The following is a 16,357-nucleotide window of genomic DNA, read 5'->3' as shown; positions in this document are numbered from 1 at the left end:
AGCACAATAGTTGATCCAAGTATAAAACTTTTTTTGTGATTTTCAAATATGTTTTGATCCAAAATTTCGAGAAAAATGGTTTCGAAATGGACCAAAAAGCTCAATCGTTTATCAATCTCGAGTGGTAAAGAATTTTCTTTTAGATCAATGTGCTCTAGAATCTTTAAAACCCGTGGTATGTAGTGTCCTTTTTTAGCTTTATTCTTGGAGCTTACCTCTTTAAAGCAAAGAAATATGCTTGAATTTTGGGATTATAGAAATAAAGTAAAAAATCAAATATAAATTGGGAATTTACCACGTGGCGCAGTGTGAGGGCTCGAGCCTTTTTTTTCCTCAAAAAAGGTTTTGAGATCTTCCTACTTCTTGGGTAGGAAGAAAGGAATACTTCCAAATATAAGATTTTGATGTGTCCTGTAATTTAATATATTTTCTAAAAACAGTATTCACTAAACAAAAATATTTTTTAACAAAATGTTACTTAAACGTAACTATTATTTTCAAATTATTTTCCGTCATAAAATTGTCGAAAAAATTTTATTCAAAGCTTTCTTCCTAGCTTTTGCCAGCAAATTAACAAGGGGCTCTGTAAATAGAGATCCCTCTTTCATTTTGAAATCATCTATTCTTCGAGTTTTCTCTCGTCCTATATCATTTGAGTGCTTAGTTCTATAGTATTTGTGAGTTGTTTTGTTCTCCTGTATCAAGAGAGTGTGTTCTTTTTGGAAACACAGTGAGTGAGTTGTACACCATAAAATATTATAGTGGAAATATTTTCATCTTGCCCGTGGTTTTTACCCTAATAATTTTTATAGGTTTTCCACGTAAATCTCAGTGTCCAGTTCATTCTTTATTTTCATATTTATTATCTCAAATTATCATACGTATGGACCGACTCCTCTATGGTCTTTCTGGAACAAGTTTGAAGTTCAGAATCCATTATTGTGAAATCAATCAATGAACAGAGACAATATTTCTGTTATTCTTATATCTTTTCTTTGTTTTTTTCCTAATAGTATTTCTAGTAAATATTAGCCCAAATGAGCGTATACCTTGTATTGTGAAGTTATATTCACAGTACTGCCTTCTAAAAAATTAGAACTTAGTTAAAAAAAAAAAAAATAGAATTAGATTCGTGGATTTGAACAGTATTAATGAACAACCTCCCAATAATCAATATGTGTTTTTTTTAAATGTTTGGTATATAGAGTAAAGAATGAACCGGAAGTTTAATTTATTCAAAACGTATTGAAAGATAACGACTTTAGGCTCTATCATCGTAAAAAAATATGATTACAAAAGACAATTGGCGATCAACAATCAATGTAATATGTAAAGCAGGACTAAAATCCCAATACCAAGTCTTTCCCTGTTCCCATTAATGGATGCATAACTTTGATTTATGTATATCATTTTTTCATAGAATAAAATCGGCCAAACATATTTAATTACTTTTCGGATAAAAAAAATTATTTAAGAAATAAAGAAAGAGTGGTTTGACAAAAATCTGAAAAATAAAAATAATAACGATTACATTATATTAATATTAAGAAGGATATTCTAAAAATATAAAAAAGATTTCATATTGAATTTTTATTTTTATCGAGGATGATACTCACGGGACTTTTAGGGTCCGATTCCAGCAAGTGTTACTAGTCCAGACGCAGGTTTCAAAATTGTTCCGAGCCTGAAATCACGAATAAGACCGTTAGAAGGGGTCCAGGAGGGTGTTCTAGCGTAGCCCCTCCGATGCTCAAGTCAGAGACTGAGGATATAAGTGACGAGCAGTTAAGGGTGCTGCTGAAAAACAATATATTGAATGAATTATCATACTCTCAAACCTGGTATTTATAGGAGAATATCTGGACCTATGATGGGCCTATCTTCTATTTGGGCTAGGAATGAGCCGTGGGTACTGGGCTCATCCATAGGATATCAAAGGATATATGGACAACTTCAATCCTTGGCAGCTAAGGATTGTTAAAAGAGAAGATGGATTGAAGACAAAAGGTATGAAAGGGGAAAAAAAATGATGCTATTACTTTATTTGTGATAATTCCTTTACATTTGTTTTTTTATTTTTTTAAAAAATATTTAAAGTATGTTTTTGGCCGTGCGCTTTTTCTAGTTTTGAAAATACATTCCCCCACTTTTAAACACTGCAGCAGAGTCATTGAATCATGCTAAAATAAGATTTTATAAAATAAGTCTGGGGTTACCCAACTTTCTTAAAAACGATCTAAATACTGTACAACAACTTATAAGCTCTAGATTATCCGAAATAAGGCTTGAAGAAGATTGATCAAAATTAATGTCTGTGCTTGGTTAGTAAAAAAATCTGAACATCACTGGTTCAAGGCATAGTTTAGCACAATTCCAAAATGTGACATGCATACTTTTCTCAACATGTGTGAATGCTTTAACAACACGATTAATTTAGATGTAAGAGAAAGACAATAATTTAGATGTTTGAAACATTAAGAAATTTGTCGATGGCCAGGCTTCAGACGAACATGGAAAAGGTTGAGAAGTGTGGGAGGATGTGATCTGTCCAAACATTAAAACAATGTTGGTGAAGAATTGCAAGGATGCAGATGGTTTTAGTCCGTTGATTGTTGATGAAACACAGTTTCAGATCATGGAGTTAAACCCCATGCAACACTCCATCGACTTGTATAAGCTGAGTTGTAGTTGTAGGAAATAGGAGTTGACAGGAATTCCATGTCCGCATGTTGTATGTGATATTTGTGTAAGAAATATAATACGGAGGCTTGTGCACATCGTTATTACAACATTGTGGCATACAAAAAGTGTTATTCGCTATCAATCTTGCCCATCGAAATATTTGTAGTCAAGTGGAGCAAATAATAATAGTTTTGATCAAAATATTTTACCGCGATGTTAGCCTTGGAAGCGTGCGATTCATTGATTTCTGCAAGCTGTCGTCTCGCCCTCTTCTGATTTGAGAGATAAACTAGGGAAGTTAGGGTTCCAAGTGCATAATGAGAATGTGTGAAAGAAACGTGACAAAACGTAGATTGAATACAATATCTTATCAATGAGATAAAAGCCTTGCTTGAACAATCCTCACACGGAGGCATATCTTATTATACTTGCCCTATTTTCAAATCAACCAATAATTAGTAATTAAAAATTAAGATATTAATTACAATAAATTTAACTGGCACAAGAAATGTTTTTTAATAAATATTATAAAGATATTGATAATTCATCAAAAATATGATAAAATTGTAGTATTTAACTTTTCATTACAATATGAGGTTTTCTACACTCAATATATGATTTGTTATGTACCGAAAAAACCCGTCGAGTATTTAAAATCACTAGGTTCGATCGGTGCAGAGGGGCTGATGGTCGAGGAAATATGCATCTGGTTGATATTTTTACTAGTTGTGGAATTTGAATAAAATTAAATGCTGGTCTAGTTCATTTTGATGATGGTTAAATGTGGAATACACTGTTGAAATTGGTTCGTGCTATTCTGAAAAATACGAGTTTTATAAGTGTTGGATGGTCTACTTTTATATCATATTTATTTTATGCAAAAGTTTCGTTTCTACGGTTAGCAAAAAAAAAAAAAAAATTCATAATCAAATTAATTGGTGCCAGAAATGGGTTTTCTTAGTAAATATTATAATAATAATAATAATTTATCAAAATATGATAAATTGGGGGATTTAATTTTTTTATTACAATTCGAGGTTTCCAACACCAGATAATGCCTAGAATCAGATTAAAAAAAATTTGTCTGCCCCCGGATTATGTCTAAAAACTTTCCCATTACCACAAAACGCAGTTCCAAGGCTAAAATATTTCAAGTGACAAATGCAACCAAAAATAAGTGACACGTACTAAATAAATAAGAAGACAACGGAGTAATTGGTTTCTTTTCCATAACAAGTTGTGGCATGATTCCAAGCGACCACGTACACTATTACATTTTGTTTCATAACATACAAAACTCGTCCTTTATTTGTCGACTACATCCAACTGATCCAAGAGTTCCACTTCTAATACCCTGTGTCTTCAGCTCCTGCATGCCAGTGTTATAATTAAAACGTCATGTTTTTCATTATCCACAGTTTAATCTCTTTTTTCATAGGAATACTGACGATTGACGTGGTATCGAGCATTTTTGGTGGCACGTCTATATTCTTAATGACAGATGACTAAAATTGAAAAAAAATATAGACCAATAAGCTACGATCGTGAGTTGATCGATAACATAACAAAAAAATGACAAAAAATGCGAGCTACTTGAAAAAATATATAATTCTCCTCTTTTATGTTAACATGTATAGTTTTACTTTTCTTCTTCTAATTTGAGTTTTTGGATCTATCACCGAGTCCATGTAGACATATTTAATGGGTCAGTTAGACCTGGGACCGAAACCGGTTCAACGTAACCGATTCTGGAACCACCTCGGATCCATTAACAAATGGATAAGGGCGGTTTTTCACTTATGGAACCTATTACCGATTGGAACCGGTAAGAACATGAACCGGAACCTGTAAGAATTTTTAAAGAAAAATGAAAACAGTCGTTGGGTCAAGGTACATACCTTATTATTTTTTTTTTAAGAAAAAACTCGGAACATGTTGGAACCGACCCGGAACCGATCCATTAACTATCGGAAAACGTAGTAACTAAACCTTGGAATCGGAACCGGTTGTGGACAGGTTCTTACCGGTTTCGGCACTGGTGGATTCGGATCTACTCCGAACCGGAACCCCGAAACGGTTAAACATGTCTAAGTATAATTAAACAACAAAATAAATGAATCAAGATTTTATGGAACAATCATGTTAATCTCAGTAGCGCACCTGGACTGCATCTGATCGAGCACTTGCGGTCGCACCTAGCCGCCTCCCGAGCTGAAACATTGAAATCAAAAGGATTTAAAAACCAAAATCACATACGAATTATGTATATTCCTAGCTAGTAAAACAAATTAAGATCGATCGATATGAGATTTACGTTTTTGGGGATTGACGCAGGCCGTGGAGCAGGCATCGTAACAGTCGGAGGCGTCGGGCTTGACCCCCTCCATATGAGCTGAAATCAGCAGCAGAACCACAAGCGCTATCACCATCTTCTCCATCGTTATCGTGTCCCGATTTGTTTTGTGTTTCTTATTTTAGTGTAAAGTTCCGCTTTTTGAAATGCTTACCCGGCCCCCATCTTTTAGTGGGATGGCGCCAACTCTCCACCGCATATTATTTGTCCATTGCGTGTTATACCGCCTAGTACCAATACCAACTACTAAAGGTCCGGAATGCCAAAATTGATACCTGTTTTCGATTTCAAGACCTAATATTTAATAAATAAATAATTATAAATTCGGAAAATAATATTTTTGTTTGCATATTGGCTCGAAAAATATTTGATTTATTATCAAAAATATCGAATTTAATCAAAACTCAAACAATTTTTTTTTTAAAAGAACTCAATTTTAAGATTAAGACTTGGACATAACTCAACCCTAAAAGCTTGCTCAAAATATCAGAGCTCAATTTTCGCCGTTATGTATTAGACTGTTCATAATTGGGCTACCCGTTCTGTCATAGTTGAGTCATTTGTAAACTTCACGCTCCAGATGTTCATTCTTGGGCGTCAGAACGGTGTGTTAGTTGTCTCATATCGGTTGGATAAAATCTCTGGGAGTTTCATATATGGACTTTGTCAATCTTCTCTCTTGAGCTAGCTTTTGGGGTTGAGTTACGCCCAAGTTTTAATATTAACCTGATCGTGCCAAATTTGTGATTATAATATGATTTCTATGATCAAATGGCGTGGATTCCACTCAGTTATTAGTTCTAACTTACTCGGTATTGCCACAAAACTAAGAAATTAAATGATGAATATGAAAGAGATTGTAGAATAAATTCACGAATAGCAACTAATTAAACCATGCTATTACGAACAGGTTATAACATTTTTACAAGAACAACTTAAGGAATATGCTGAAACTTGAAGAAAGCAAAGGAAAAACTACTGGAAACATGCGACAGAACTAAGCTATAATTCATGCAATTTTGCAGAACGTTTTTGCTGTAGTTTGTTGATAAAAAATGTTGAGAGACACTTCCGTTCATTCCTTGATGCTTTTTGTTCTATTCTTCCGAGTGATTCTGACCATCTTCCATGCTTATCGGTTATGGGTAGGTCCAACTTCTTCAATCGTGCAAATCAACTAAATCATTAATGAGCTTTGGCAACTGATGAGCTTTTATACAATTTGAGTGCAACAAATGCCCCTCCCCCTAGCCAATTCGGCTATATTTATTAATATAACCATATTGTCTTATCTCATTTACAATTACTGAGCCCAAGTAAATAAGACAAAATATTTGGGAGGAGGAAAATAAATAAATATGTGATATTCCTCCCCTTCTAACTTCTATCTTCTTAATTTCAAGATAAAAAACATGTTTCAACCACTCTATTTCATCTTCTTTCTCTAACTCATCCAATTCTTCGCTGTCCGTCAATCCTCCTACACATTCAGACAACTAGTTGGCCGCTCACATGGAGATCCAGTGTCCAATATCACCGTCGAATACATCACCTCTGTGACCCCATCAAGCTCTAATTCGAATTGAATTCACGTAAAATAGAAAAATATATACCATGTGTTTGCATAGAAAAATTATGGGCATGTCAGGCACGAGATCGTTCCAAATTTGTGATTATAATCAGACTTCTACGATCAAACGATGTGGATTCAGATTCGATTGTTAGCAGTAACTCTCTCGGTATTGCCATAAAACTAAGAAATTTAACAAGGAATTTGAAAGAGATCGCAAAATAAATTCACGAATAGCAACTAATTAAATTATGCTATTATGAACTGGTTATAACATTTTTCAAGAACTGAAGGAATATGCTGAAATTTTGAAGAAAGCAAAGAAAACTACTAAAAAAATGAGACATAATTAAGCTAGAATTTATGAAATTTTGCTGAAGCTTTTTATTGTAGTTTGTTGATGAAAATTGTTGAGAGACACTTCTGTTAATTCCTTCTGCTTTTTGTTTCATTATTCCGAACAATTTTGATCATCTTCCACGTTTATCAGTCATGAGTCGTAGGCCAACTCCTTTAATCGTGCAAACCAATTGAATCTTTAATGGGCTTTGGCAACTGATGGATGGATATCTATACAATTTGTATGCAAAACTATGCAAGCTTCGTATCGAGCTCAAGCTCGAATTTATATGATTCAAGCCGAATTCGAACTAAAAAAATTCTTTATATCATGCTCGTTTAAACTAGTAGCTGAAAACACCATTAACCCTATTGATTAGTATGAATATGTATATTATCAATCGGTGATTAATAATATATTAGCAATGAATTAAATTAACACTTTATTATCATAAAAATGATTATATATCGTTTATATTAGATCAAATATTTTTCGTTTATAAAAATGATAACCGATGATAATAATACTAGCTAGTTAAATATTTTAAAATATCGTGCATCAATTCAAGCACAATATTTCAATTACTTCAATTGCAAAACAATTGTCATTGGCCAATAAACACATTTTGTAAATAAATTTTAATATATATCTGATAAAGTCTAACTTGATTTTCCTTAAACTTTATTGTAATTGTTTTAGGTTTTCCAACGTATTAATTTTATCTTGGTATAAGATATAAAATTCATTTATGTAAAAAAATAAATATGTTTTAATTTTTTTTAACTATTTCAAAGTATGTCATTTAAAATATTTAACAAGTTTACGTGAAAATATAAAGCTATCACTAATATATGGGGTTTTGATTTTTTTTAAAAAAAGATAGGGAAGATTTTGTGTAGGTGGTCTTCTTAATTTTGCCAGTATGGTTTTTATTGTTAATATCTTTCAAAAAAATTACGATTTTTACATACTCTATTTGGAGTAAAAAAAACTTGATGAACTTTTTATTAAATAGCACACTGAAATATAACGTTTATTAGGATCAAATGCTTACAATTAAGTCAAAAGTTATAGCTATTAGTCAATATTCTATTTTATTTCTTTATACTTGTGGCTGTGAAAAATGCACCTAATTGAGTGTTAATGAATCGCGCAGATCTAGAGAAATCTTTTTGACTTCCTGCTGATCGGGAGATGGAACTTAGTCCTTAGTCCTTGTTAGGAGTCCCTTGAACCCGTTTGTCAATTAGGTACATGAGTCCGAGGATGTGTGTGTATATCTATTGGTGCTGTCTCATATATTTTATAGATCAATCTTACTTTTTACCTACCGTCGTCCATGTACTCAGCAGAGACATTATTACCTATTAAGATATGGCGTCACTCTTTTACGGCTCACCTAGCCAACCAGATCAAGCGGCTCAACGTCAGCATCTTGACGCATGAAAACTTCTTAGGAGGTCACTCATCACAATACTAGTCTCACTCATGCACTGTCTAACCCAACAATCGTTTATTAAAACCTGATCAATATATATTAATTGTCAATACTTTTTTAATGAAATTTAATAAAATAAAATACATAAGATTTATTTTAATTAAAATAGACATTAATTTACTCATTACCATAAAAAATGAAAATTTAAGATTCTAGATAAAATAGGTGTATTTAGATATAATACATCAGACTGTATTATATACAATCTATTAAAAAAATTAATAAAAATTTGACAAATACAGATACATTGTTCTGATTTAATTTTTAAGGATACTTAGAAAAATTCCAATTATTTATTTTTGGGATATTATTCAAATAATTAATAATTACAATAATCAGGAGATAATATCATTGAATTTGATGAAATTATTTAGTAAAAAATTTATATTTGATTAAAAAATTGAATTAAAGTGAAATTTAAAATTATGGATTTAGAGAGTTCGTTAGGGGGAAAATTAAAACATTTATTTCTACACGTCAGATTATAAAAACTTGGAGCACAAGTAACTAATGCTATGATTTGATTTATGGAAACAAATACTATTGAGTTAGTAATACGAGGAAAGAATCTCCAGTGGCCCCACCCACTTTCCTACCTTAGAAATGGAACATTCAATGTATCAAAAAATTTAAAAAACATTATGTTCAAACCATTGGGCAACAATTAATCTTCTTTGAAGCATTGAGTTTTGGAAACCATACACGATCAAGTGAACCCTATATAGGGTATATATATCCAACGTCTCTGCAATACACAAACATATTATACACAACATTTTTCCCGTTTCTTCCTTCGAGAAAAAATCAATCAAGAATTTTGCTTTGCTATTGACTAATAGAAAAATGGGTGCTTGTGCTAGTGTGCCGAAGGCCATGAGGGGTGAAGTCATCGCCGAACCACCTCCGGAACAGCCGAAGGAGGAGACGCTAGTCCCCACCAACACGGCGGAAGCGGAGGAGACCAAGGTAGAGGAAGAGAAGATGGTGGTGGTAGAAAACGATAAGAATCAGTCTCTTAGAACTTTCCTCGTTGAGGTGATTATATTTTTCTTTAATTCAAATATTCATTATTAATTTTTTTTTTCATTTTCTAAAAATATAATAGTATTATGATATTGTTTATTCATTTAATCTAAAATGTGCTAGTTTCTTATTGATTTATCCAATCATTTGATGTAATTTCTTGTCTGTAAACTGGAGTTCGAAGTTAATTGATTAATTTTGAAGTAAATTCATCCCGTTAGGTCAAAATTAATATGATACGAATTATTTATCACTTTTTGGAGAAATTAGCTTTTCAATATCGCATCTCCCTTCTTCATATTTTCATGGAAATTTGGAAACGATAAAAACCAGATAAAACAATCCTATCCAAAATTTTATGACGTGATTTATCTTGCGTTTTTAAATAAAAATTAAATATAAATTATTAAGCTGTTTTATAATAAAAATATATAGAAACATATATTACACATACGTTGCGTGTGCTCCGACCAAGGGCGAAGCCACCAGGTGGCCCAATTTTTTTAAAAAAATTTATATGTAAACTTTGTATAATTTTGGAATAATCTGATATTAGCCCGATTATATCAATTTAAAATATTAAAAGATTTTAAAGTTTAAAATTCTAGCTCGGGCGGAACCATATTTTTGGCTCGACCACTGGCTCTGACTCAATACTATATTAATTGATGTCATTAATGAACGCAGGAGGAAGCACCAAAAGAACCTGAGGGGAGCTCCAACGCGACAACAGTTCCAGAGAACGAGATTGAAGAAGAAGAATCAAGGCCTGAACCAGTTCCTGTCCCAGAACCGGTCGCTGCGTCCGAATCGGAGGAGAAATCCACCAAGGCTACTGCTTGAGGAGGATACTTTGATTTATTATAATTAATATTTTTTCCTTTTTCAAAAGAAAATTAGTCCCTTGAATCTTTCGATGTTTGCTGTTGATGGTATTCAATTCATTGAGATCAATATTTCTGTCAACGGATTTATTACTATCTATAATATTGTTGGGAATTTAATTGGTGTATCTTCTTACATAATTGAGCAATATAATTATATCTTGGATTTGCTTAATCCTCAAATTGGTATATATATGTTCATATTTTGGTCGTCATTTTAAGATTTTGGTTATTTATATTATCAAATTTAAGTCTATTCAGTCTGACATCTTTCGAGTTTTGGAAATTATAGTCATTTTTTATCGGGAATGTTGATGTCATGTCAACCCCGCATTAGTTCTACATCAACTGTTGGACTTAGAGGTCTATTGGGCTTGTTCTTTTTGAATGGAAAATTGGACAAGCAAGGCCTAGTAGATGGTAAGTGAGAAATGTACCACATAGGAAAATAATCATGGCATTCGGAGCTTATATTAAGTTACACTTTGTGAATGTATAAGAGAGATTGGTCAAGAGGTTCTCTCTCGTGCACATCGGCGCAGGGGTGCAAATCATAGGCCCGATTTGCATTGAAAAAAGACTTTGACTTGTGTGCAAGCGTACGAACGTAACTTGGGTGCGTCGAATGTTAGATCGATCAAGGCAAAAATTTTCCACCAAGGTTCACCTGGTTTTTGCTATTTTTATTTTCGAAAATTATTTTATGAACTGACCTTTGGTGTTCCAACTGGAGTGACCTTTGGTGCTCCAACTAGACTGACCTTTGGCCTTTCGGATGGTCAGCAGTGACTGTCATATGGAACCCGAGTACTTATATATAGGCAGCCTCAAGTCCTTCAAAATCACCTCACACACTCTACTGCAGTCTCATTCCTTCAGCACTCTTACTTTTGTCTCGGCTGCTGCTCTTTCCTCCTGCTGCTGTTCCTCTGCCCTCGTGTTAAAGTTCAGGTATTTTCAGTTCGCCATAGTGGTGCCTCGTGCTAGGTTACTGCTAGTTGCTCCGTTGTATCCCGGGAAACAGACGTCCGAGTACATCCTCGAAGCACATACCGGAGGGGATGAATCTGTTTTAAAGACGCTGTATTTCATACAGGCCTCGGTTTGATATATTTTAAGTCTTCCTCTACTGTTCGTTTCACTGTACTGTTCGTTGGTTTTCTTTACCGAAAGATTTATGTACTATATCAGTCCATATTTTGTGCAACATAAACGTCATGACGAAAAATTGATTAAATTGGAAAAAAAAAAGATTAAAATTGAAATTTGACAAAACAATCATAGAGAACTTTGCAAAGAAAAAATACATGACAAAAAACATAAATTTCTCAATTGGTCATGTGTCAAATTGACTAAAATGTATTTATGTACAATACAAATTATTTATCCCAAAATTTGCACATGAAATCAATGTTTGCTTAAAAAACCTTTGGTGATAAAATTGTATAACATTAAAGAAATAATAAGTAATTATAATATAATAAACTAGTATATGTATGTGTTGCATGCTTGCACATTTTTTTTAACAAAAAAAAAAGATAAAATGAGAAAAAATACAAATCTTTAATGTTTAAGTAGAAGATCGAGAACAATTTTGAAAACCCTAATTTCCTCCTCTGAGTAATTCATTGCAAAGTCAAAACCTAACCCATATTGCAAAAAAATTCTTGATTGCACCCATTTTTCGTAACGGTGTTGTTCACTTTATTGTCAATCACTATGATACATGCTTATACCCACAATTCCGACGATGGGTGTGGCTTACCAATCTTTTCTCCTTTCCCCTTCGCAATCGAAATCGTTGGCTTATAGTTGAAAGTTTTTTTTTTCCAATAAATTTTTTTTTTTTGTAATTTCCATCCCTGTCATTGCTATTATTTAATCGGGAAAATTGATTAAATAATCTCGGTCAATTCTTTTTTTTTTAAGAAAATGACCTTCAAATATACTTGAGGAGGTCATTTTCTTAAAAAAAATAGTTGACCGAGATTAAAAAATAAAATATCCTTATTTAATTTCTAATTCATCACTGCCTTGCGGCTTGATTCCTTCTCATCCGACCATTGGTATTAAAAATAAATAAATATTTATCAAAAATAATTTCTTAAATTTACTCTGACCATTCTCCCGTCTCCGGCTTGCGTAGCAACTCCCCTCGGCTCCGCCGCCCGCATCCACCGGTAAGACACTAATTTCACGTTCACATTTTAGATCTTATCTTTCCTCTAAGATCTCTCAATCGCCGTTTTTACTTCAGCCACATTTTCGGTTGCAAGATCGATTGAATTTGGCCGAATTTTTTGCAGGTTCTCTCGCTAGATAGTTTTCTGTTGCTTTAACATGTAAGTCATATGTTTTTTTTTTCCTTATATTTATTGTTAATTTTTTTTATATATGTTCCTTATTTATCGATCCATATTATCAAAGGATGTCCTGCCTGCCACAGTTGATATCGGAGGTTTTTTTTTTTTTAAATAATTCCCTTTCTTGAAGCATATGAACCTTGTGAGATTCTTAAAAACTGGTCTGTAAAGGTAAGATTTTTCTTGTCATTTAGTGTGTGTTGTTTGTATTTCTTGATGCCATTGGGCGTTGGTGTGAAAGCCAGAGGCCAAGTTTCTTGTGATAAAGCCAAGTTAGTGTAATTTGTGGATAGACTTATATTATTAGGACCTTTACTCAAGTCCACTGATCTGCTCATTCCACCCATAAAGATGCCCATCCAGTTTGGAAGCAACTATACCCTTTTATCATTAGTTGGTGATGGATCTTGATTCTTGACTAATATACATCTTGGATCATCCTTAGGAACTTTGGTTTGGCTTGTATCCTGCTTGCCCCATGATTTTATTTATTTTTTAGAAGTAATGTACTTTCACAATTTTATGAAAATCATTGTCTACTTGACGAGACTATACATTTAGCTTTTCTAAAGAGGCTTAGCTTATCTTTGGACAATTAATTTTCTTTCTTTCTCAAAATAAATTAAATGAATCTTCTTTCTGTCTCATCACCAAGCCAGCACACATGCTTGGAAACTGTAATTTTTTCTTACGTTAGAAATGTTTGTATACATTAGCAAGCAGATTGCTTATTATTTATGTGTTTATCTGAATTAGAGAAGTAGCACCCCTTTTCTAAACTCTTTCATGTATTTGTGTCATTTAGGTCAGACGAAGAGCCTGTAGATCCGAAGAAGGAATTCGAAGATCGATGTAAGGCGCCATGTACAAGGCCACTGAAGGAATATCAGGTGATTTTAGTTGAAGTTAATTAACTCAACAAAAATTAACTCAACATTTTCTTTGTTATTGAATTTTCGGTTATTCCTTTATTTTCTTGTTTTGGGCCTTAGCATATTTGATTGCAGCATTTCCCTTAACAATAAAGATAGAGTAGTTTTACTATTCTGGCATCTCTGAGTGCGCAAAGGCCTTGCTGTTGTGTTTTAGACATGCTCAGACATCACTATTGTCATCATATCATCTATGCTTTGATAACCTTTTGCACAAATGCCAATTCAAAATGGACTTTTTCCCTGAGAATTAGTTGTAATATAGAGAGTTGGAAATGTATTTAGCATCCTTGCTATTGTTTTATCCTGGAGAAAAATGAGGGTTTTTAAATTTAAAAGTAATCTGGAGTTTGTGTTGGTCATGACTCATGTGCATGCATGGGTATGTATGAATGGTAAACAAAAGTTAGATCATAAACACAGTGCAGGGTACTTGTACTTTATTAGGTATTGTGCACGCAATTATAGTTTAATTGATATCATCCTTTTTTTTTTCTCTCTTTCTGAAACAGTATATTTGAAGTTCAGACTATTGTTAAATGTTATATTACAAACAGTGCTTGCTTTTGAAGTTCAGACTATTGTTAAATGTTATATTGCAAACAATGCTTGCTTTTGTCTTGCTACAAATAATATTAATACGCACTTCAATGTTTGCAAGGATCGAGTTTTAGTACGGTCACTGATATTTAATTTATGCATTTGTTTTCTTGATTGTGAAAAGATCAATCAGCTTGACTACATTCGGGGTGATATTTAGATGTCTCTTTTTGCACATTTTGTCTGGTAAGTAGAACTATTGAAACTTGTAAAAATGGGAGTCCTCTTGGGATAAATCCTGTTGAGCAGAAAAATGAATTGATGAACCTGTGAATTATTACCTTGGTTGGAACGATCTCACTGATGATTGGATATGGCCTATGGGGATTGAATTCCCGCAGATCAGCTTTGGAGAACTCTCAAGGAATATCAAATAAGTGGAGCCATTGAACAAATTTAGTAATTCAGGATTCAGAATAACAAAATCATACCCTGTATTTTCTCTGCCACTTTTGTCAATGAAAAATAAGTTCTCTGTTTGTTTGGGATCTCAAGCTCCTCTAACCTAGACTTCAAAATTATTTGATCAATACATTAGAAAACTTCTCCCAAAATTTTTCTTTTGAGAATGAGTAAATTTTTATTTTAACAGTAACATTTCAAACACATCTCATTTGCTTTAACAGATTTATATCCACACGACTTTTCAAAAATTTCCAGTATTTTTTTTGTAACTTTTGAGTTGAGTTGAGAGGCCAACCAAATGCCACCATTCTCTTTATTAAATTGAACGTCACTATGTATTGATTTGAGTTATGTTGGAGTGTAAGAAAAGTTCTAAAAGTGGATACTTCATGTCCTTTCTCATATTGAGTAGAACGTGTTTCCATGATTCTATGACATTGATATATTATGCTATTAATTGTGGAATATTTTTTTAATAATAATATTATAATAAGAAAGAAATTGCTTTGTGTGATGAGAATACTGTTGGACACCCATATCAATCTTGATGGTCAGAATGGATGCATAACTATTGGCATTCTCTTGTTGAAGATAGTATCAAAATTTCCTCTATGTAACTAACAGTCCTGGTTAATTTGGTTGTGTTCTAGACTGTCCTTCAATTATCTGTCATGGATCATTTGTTCATGCTGTACAATCTTCAAATAAAATGGCTTCTGCGATTGAAGTGTGGAACTAATTATTTCCTTAATTACATTCCTAATTGATTTTGGCGAGTTTTAGTTGTCCTTTTTTTAATCTGCCTACTCCTTCTATTATCATCAAGTAATGTGTAGCAAAAAAAAATCTCTTTTACAAGCATGCATTCTGGCATGAAATAAACTCTTTCAGCGATATGGACGGATGATTTTATCATATAGTAGTTCGTAGTTCACTCTCAGTTTAACCATGTCGGAGTGTATCTATTTTTTAATGGAAGGCAATATTTCCATTATTTCTTCAATATTTTTCCTTCATGATTAGTGTTCTGCCAGATTTCATTGGTTATATGGCACACGCTACCCAAATCTGTGGTGTTACAGACTATGTTAATCGCCTGAATATTTGGCAGGCATGTGCTAAAAGAATTCAAGGGGACGAATCTGGTCACAAGCACTGCACCGGGCAATATTTCGATTATTGGCGTTGTGTCGACAAATGCGTAAGCCTCTTTCCCTCGTATTTTTGGAGCATGGCATTTTGTTAAATTCCTGCTGAAAATTTTCTGTGTGCAGGTCGCTACTAAGCTATTTACTCATCTTAAATGATGGGATATCTGAGCTGATGGATTCTCCAAAACCAAGCGGTTCAGTTCTTTTGTTTCTCGCAAGAAACGCAATGATGCTTTGTTTGCAACCCAACTGGATGGAATTTTTTTGATAGATGGAGACTTGCTTGATGAATAAAATACAAAGGCGTTATATTGAATCAATGGTTTGCTTTTGCTATTCATGACATCTTCAAAATCAGTCTCTCGCAAAACTAACGTTTGCGTCAAACTCATTTATGTGCACAATTTTTATGCAGTCATTTGTGTCTGTTTTTACCATTGAATTTTTATTATCCATTTACCATTTTTGGTTTGTCGTAGAGATCGTTTACTCTAATTTCATACTTCAGAAGACAAAACAAAAGTATAATTTTGATCAAACAGAAATAACAATTAGA

The 16,357-nt window shown here is 33.1% G+C and overlaps 1 protein-coding gene and 1 long non-coding RNA gene across 4 annotated transcripts; both read left to right on the top strand.

The window, feature by feature from the left end:
- Window positions 1-9,264: 9,264 nt before the first annotated feature.
- On the top strand, window positions 9,265-10,490 carry LOC142517686 (uncharacterized). Its single transcript, XM_075620068.1, has 2 exons — window positions 9,265-9,478; window positions 10,154-10,490. The coding sequence occupies exons 1-2, from the start codon at window positions 9,287-9,289 to the stop codon at window positions 10,307-10,309; spliced, it is 348 nt and encodes a 115-aa protein (XP_075476183.1). The 5' UTR covers window positions 9,265-9,286; the 3' UTR covers window positions 10,310-10,490.
- A 1,903-nt stretch (window positions 10,491-12,393) lies between these two features.
- Window positions 12,394-16,238, top strand: LOC142519286 (uncharacterized). 3 transcript variants are annotated; one of them, XR_012813747.1, is made up of 5 exons: window positions 12,394-12,530; window positions 12,657-12,692; window positions 13,519-13,603; window positions 15,762-15,851; window positions 15,925-16,238. It is a non-coding gene; the product is annotated as an uncharacterized LOC142519286 (long non-coding RNA). The 3 variants fall into 3 exon arrangements; XR_012813749.1 differs by having other exon boundaries at window positions 12,449-12,530; window positions 12,627-12,692; XR_012813748.1 differs by having other exon boundaries at window positions 12,449-12,530; window positions 12,608-12,692.
- The last annotated feature ends 119 nt before the right edge of the window (window positions 16,239-16,357 follow it).

This window comes from Primulina tabacum, chromosome 11 (assembly GCF_025594145.1).
Source record: "Primulina tabacum isolate GXHZ01 chromosome 11, ASM2559414v2, whole genome shotgun sequence".
Taxonomy (NCBI): Eukaryota; Viridiplantae; Streptophyta; class Magnoliopsida; order Lamiales; family Gesneriaceae; genus Primulina; species Primulina tabacum.
Note: the sequence above shows the minus strand (reverse complement) of the source record. Positions and strands in the feature narration are given on the sequence as shown.

Coding starts and splice junctions, on each gene's coding strand:
- LOC142517686 (XM_075620068.1), top strand. CDS start 9,287: ATGGGTGCTTGTGCTAGTGTGCCGAAGGCCATGAGGGGTGAAGTCATC. Junction 9,479..10,153: donor TTAGAACTTTCCTCGTTGAG/GTGATTATATTT, acceptor TAATGAACGCAG/GAGGAAGCACCAAAAGAACC.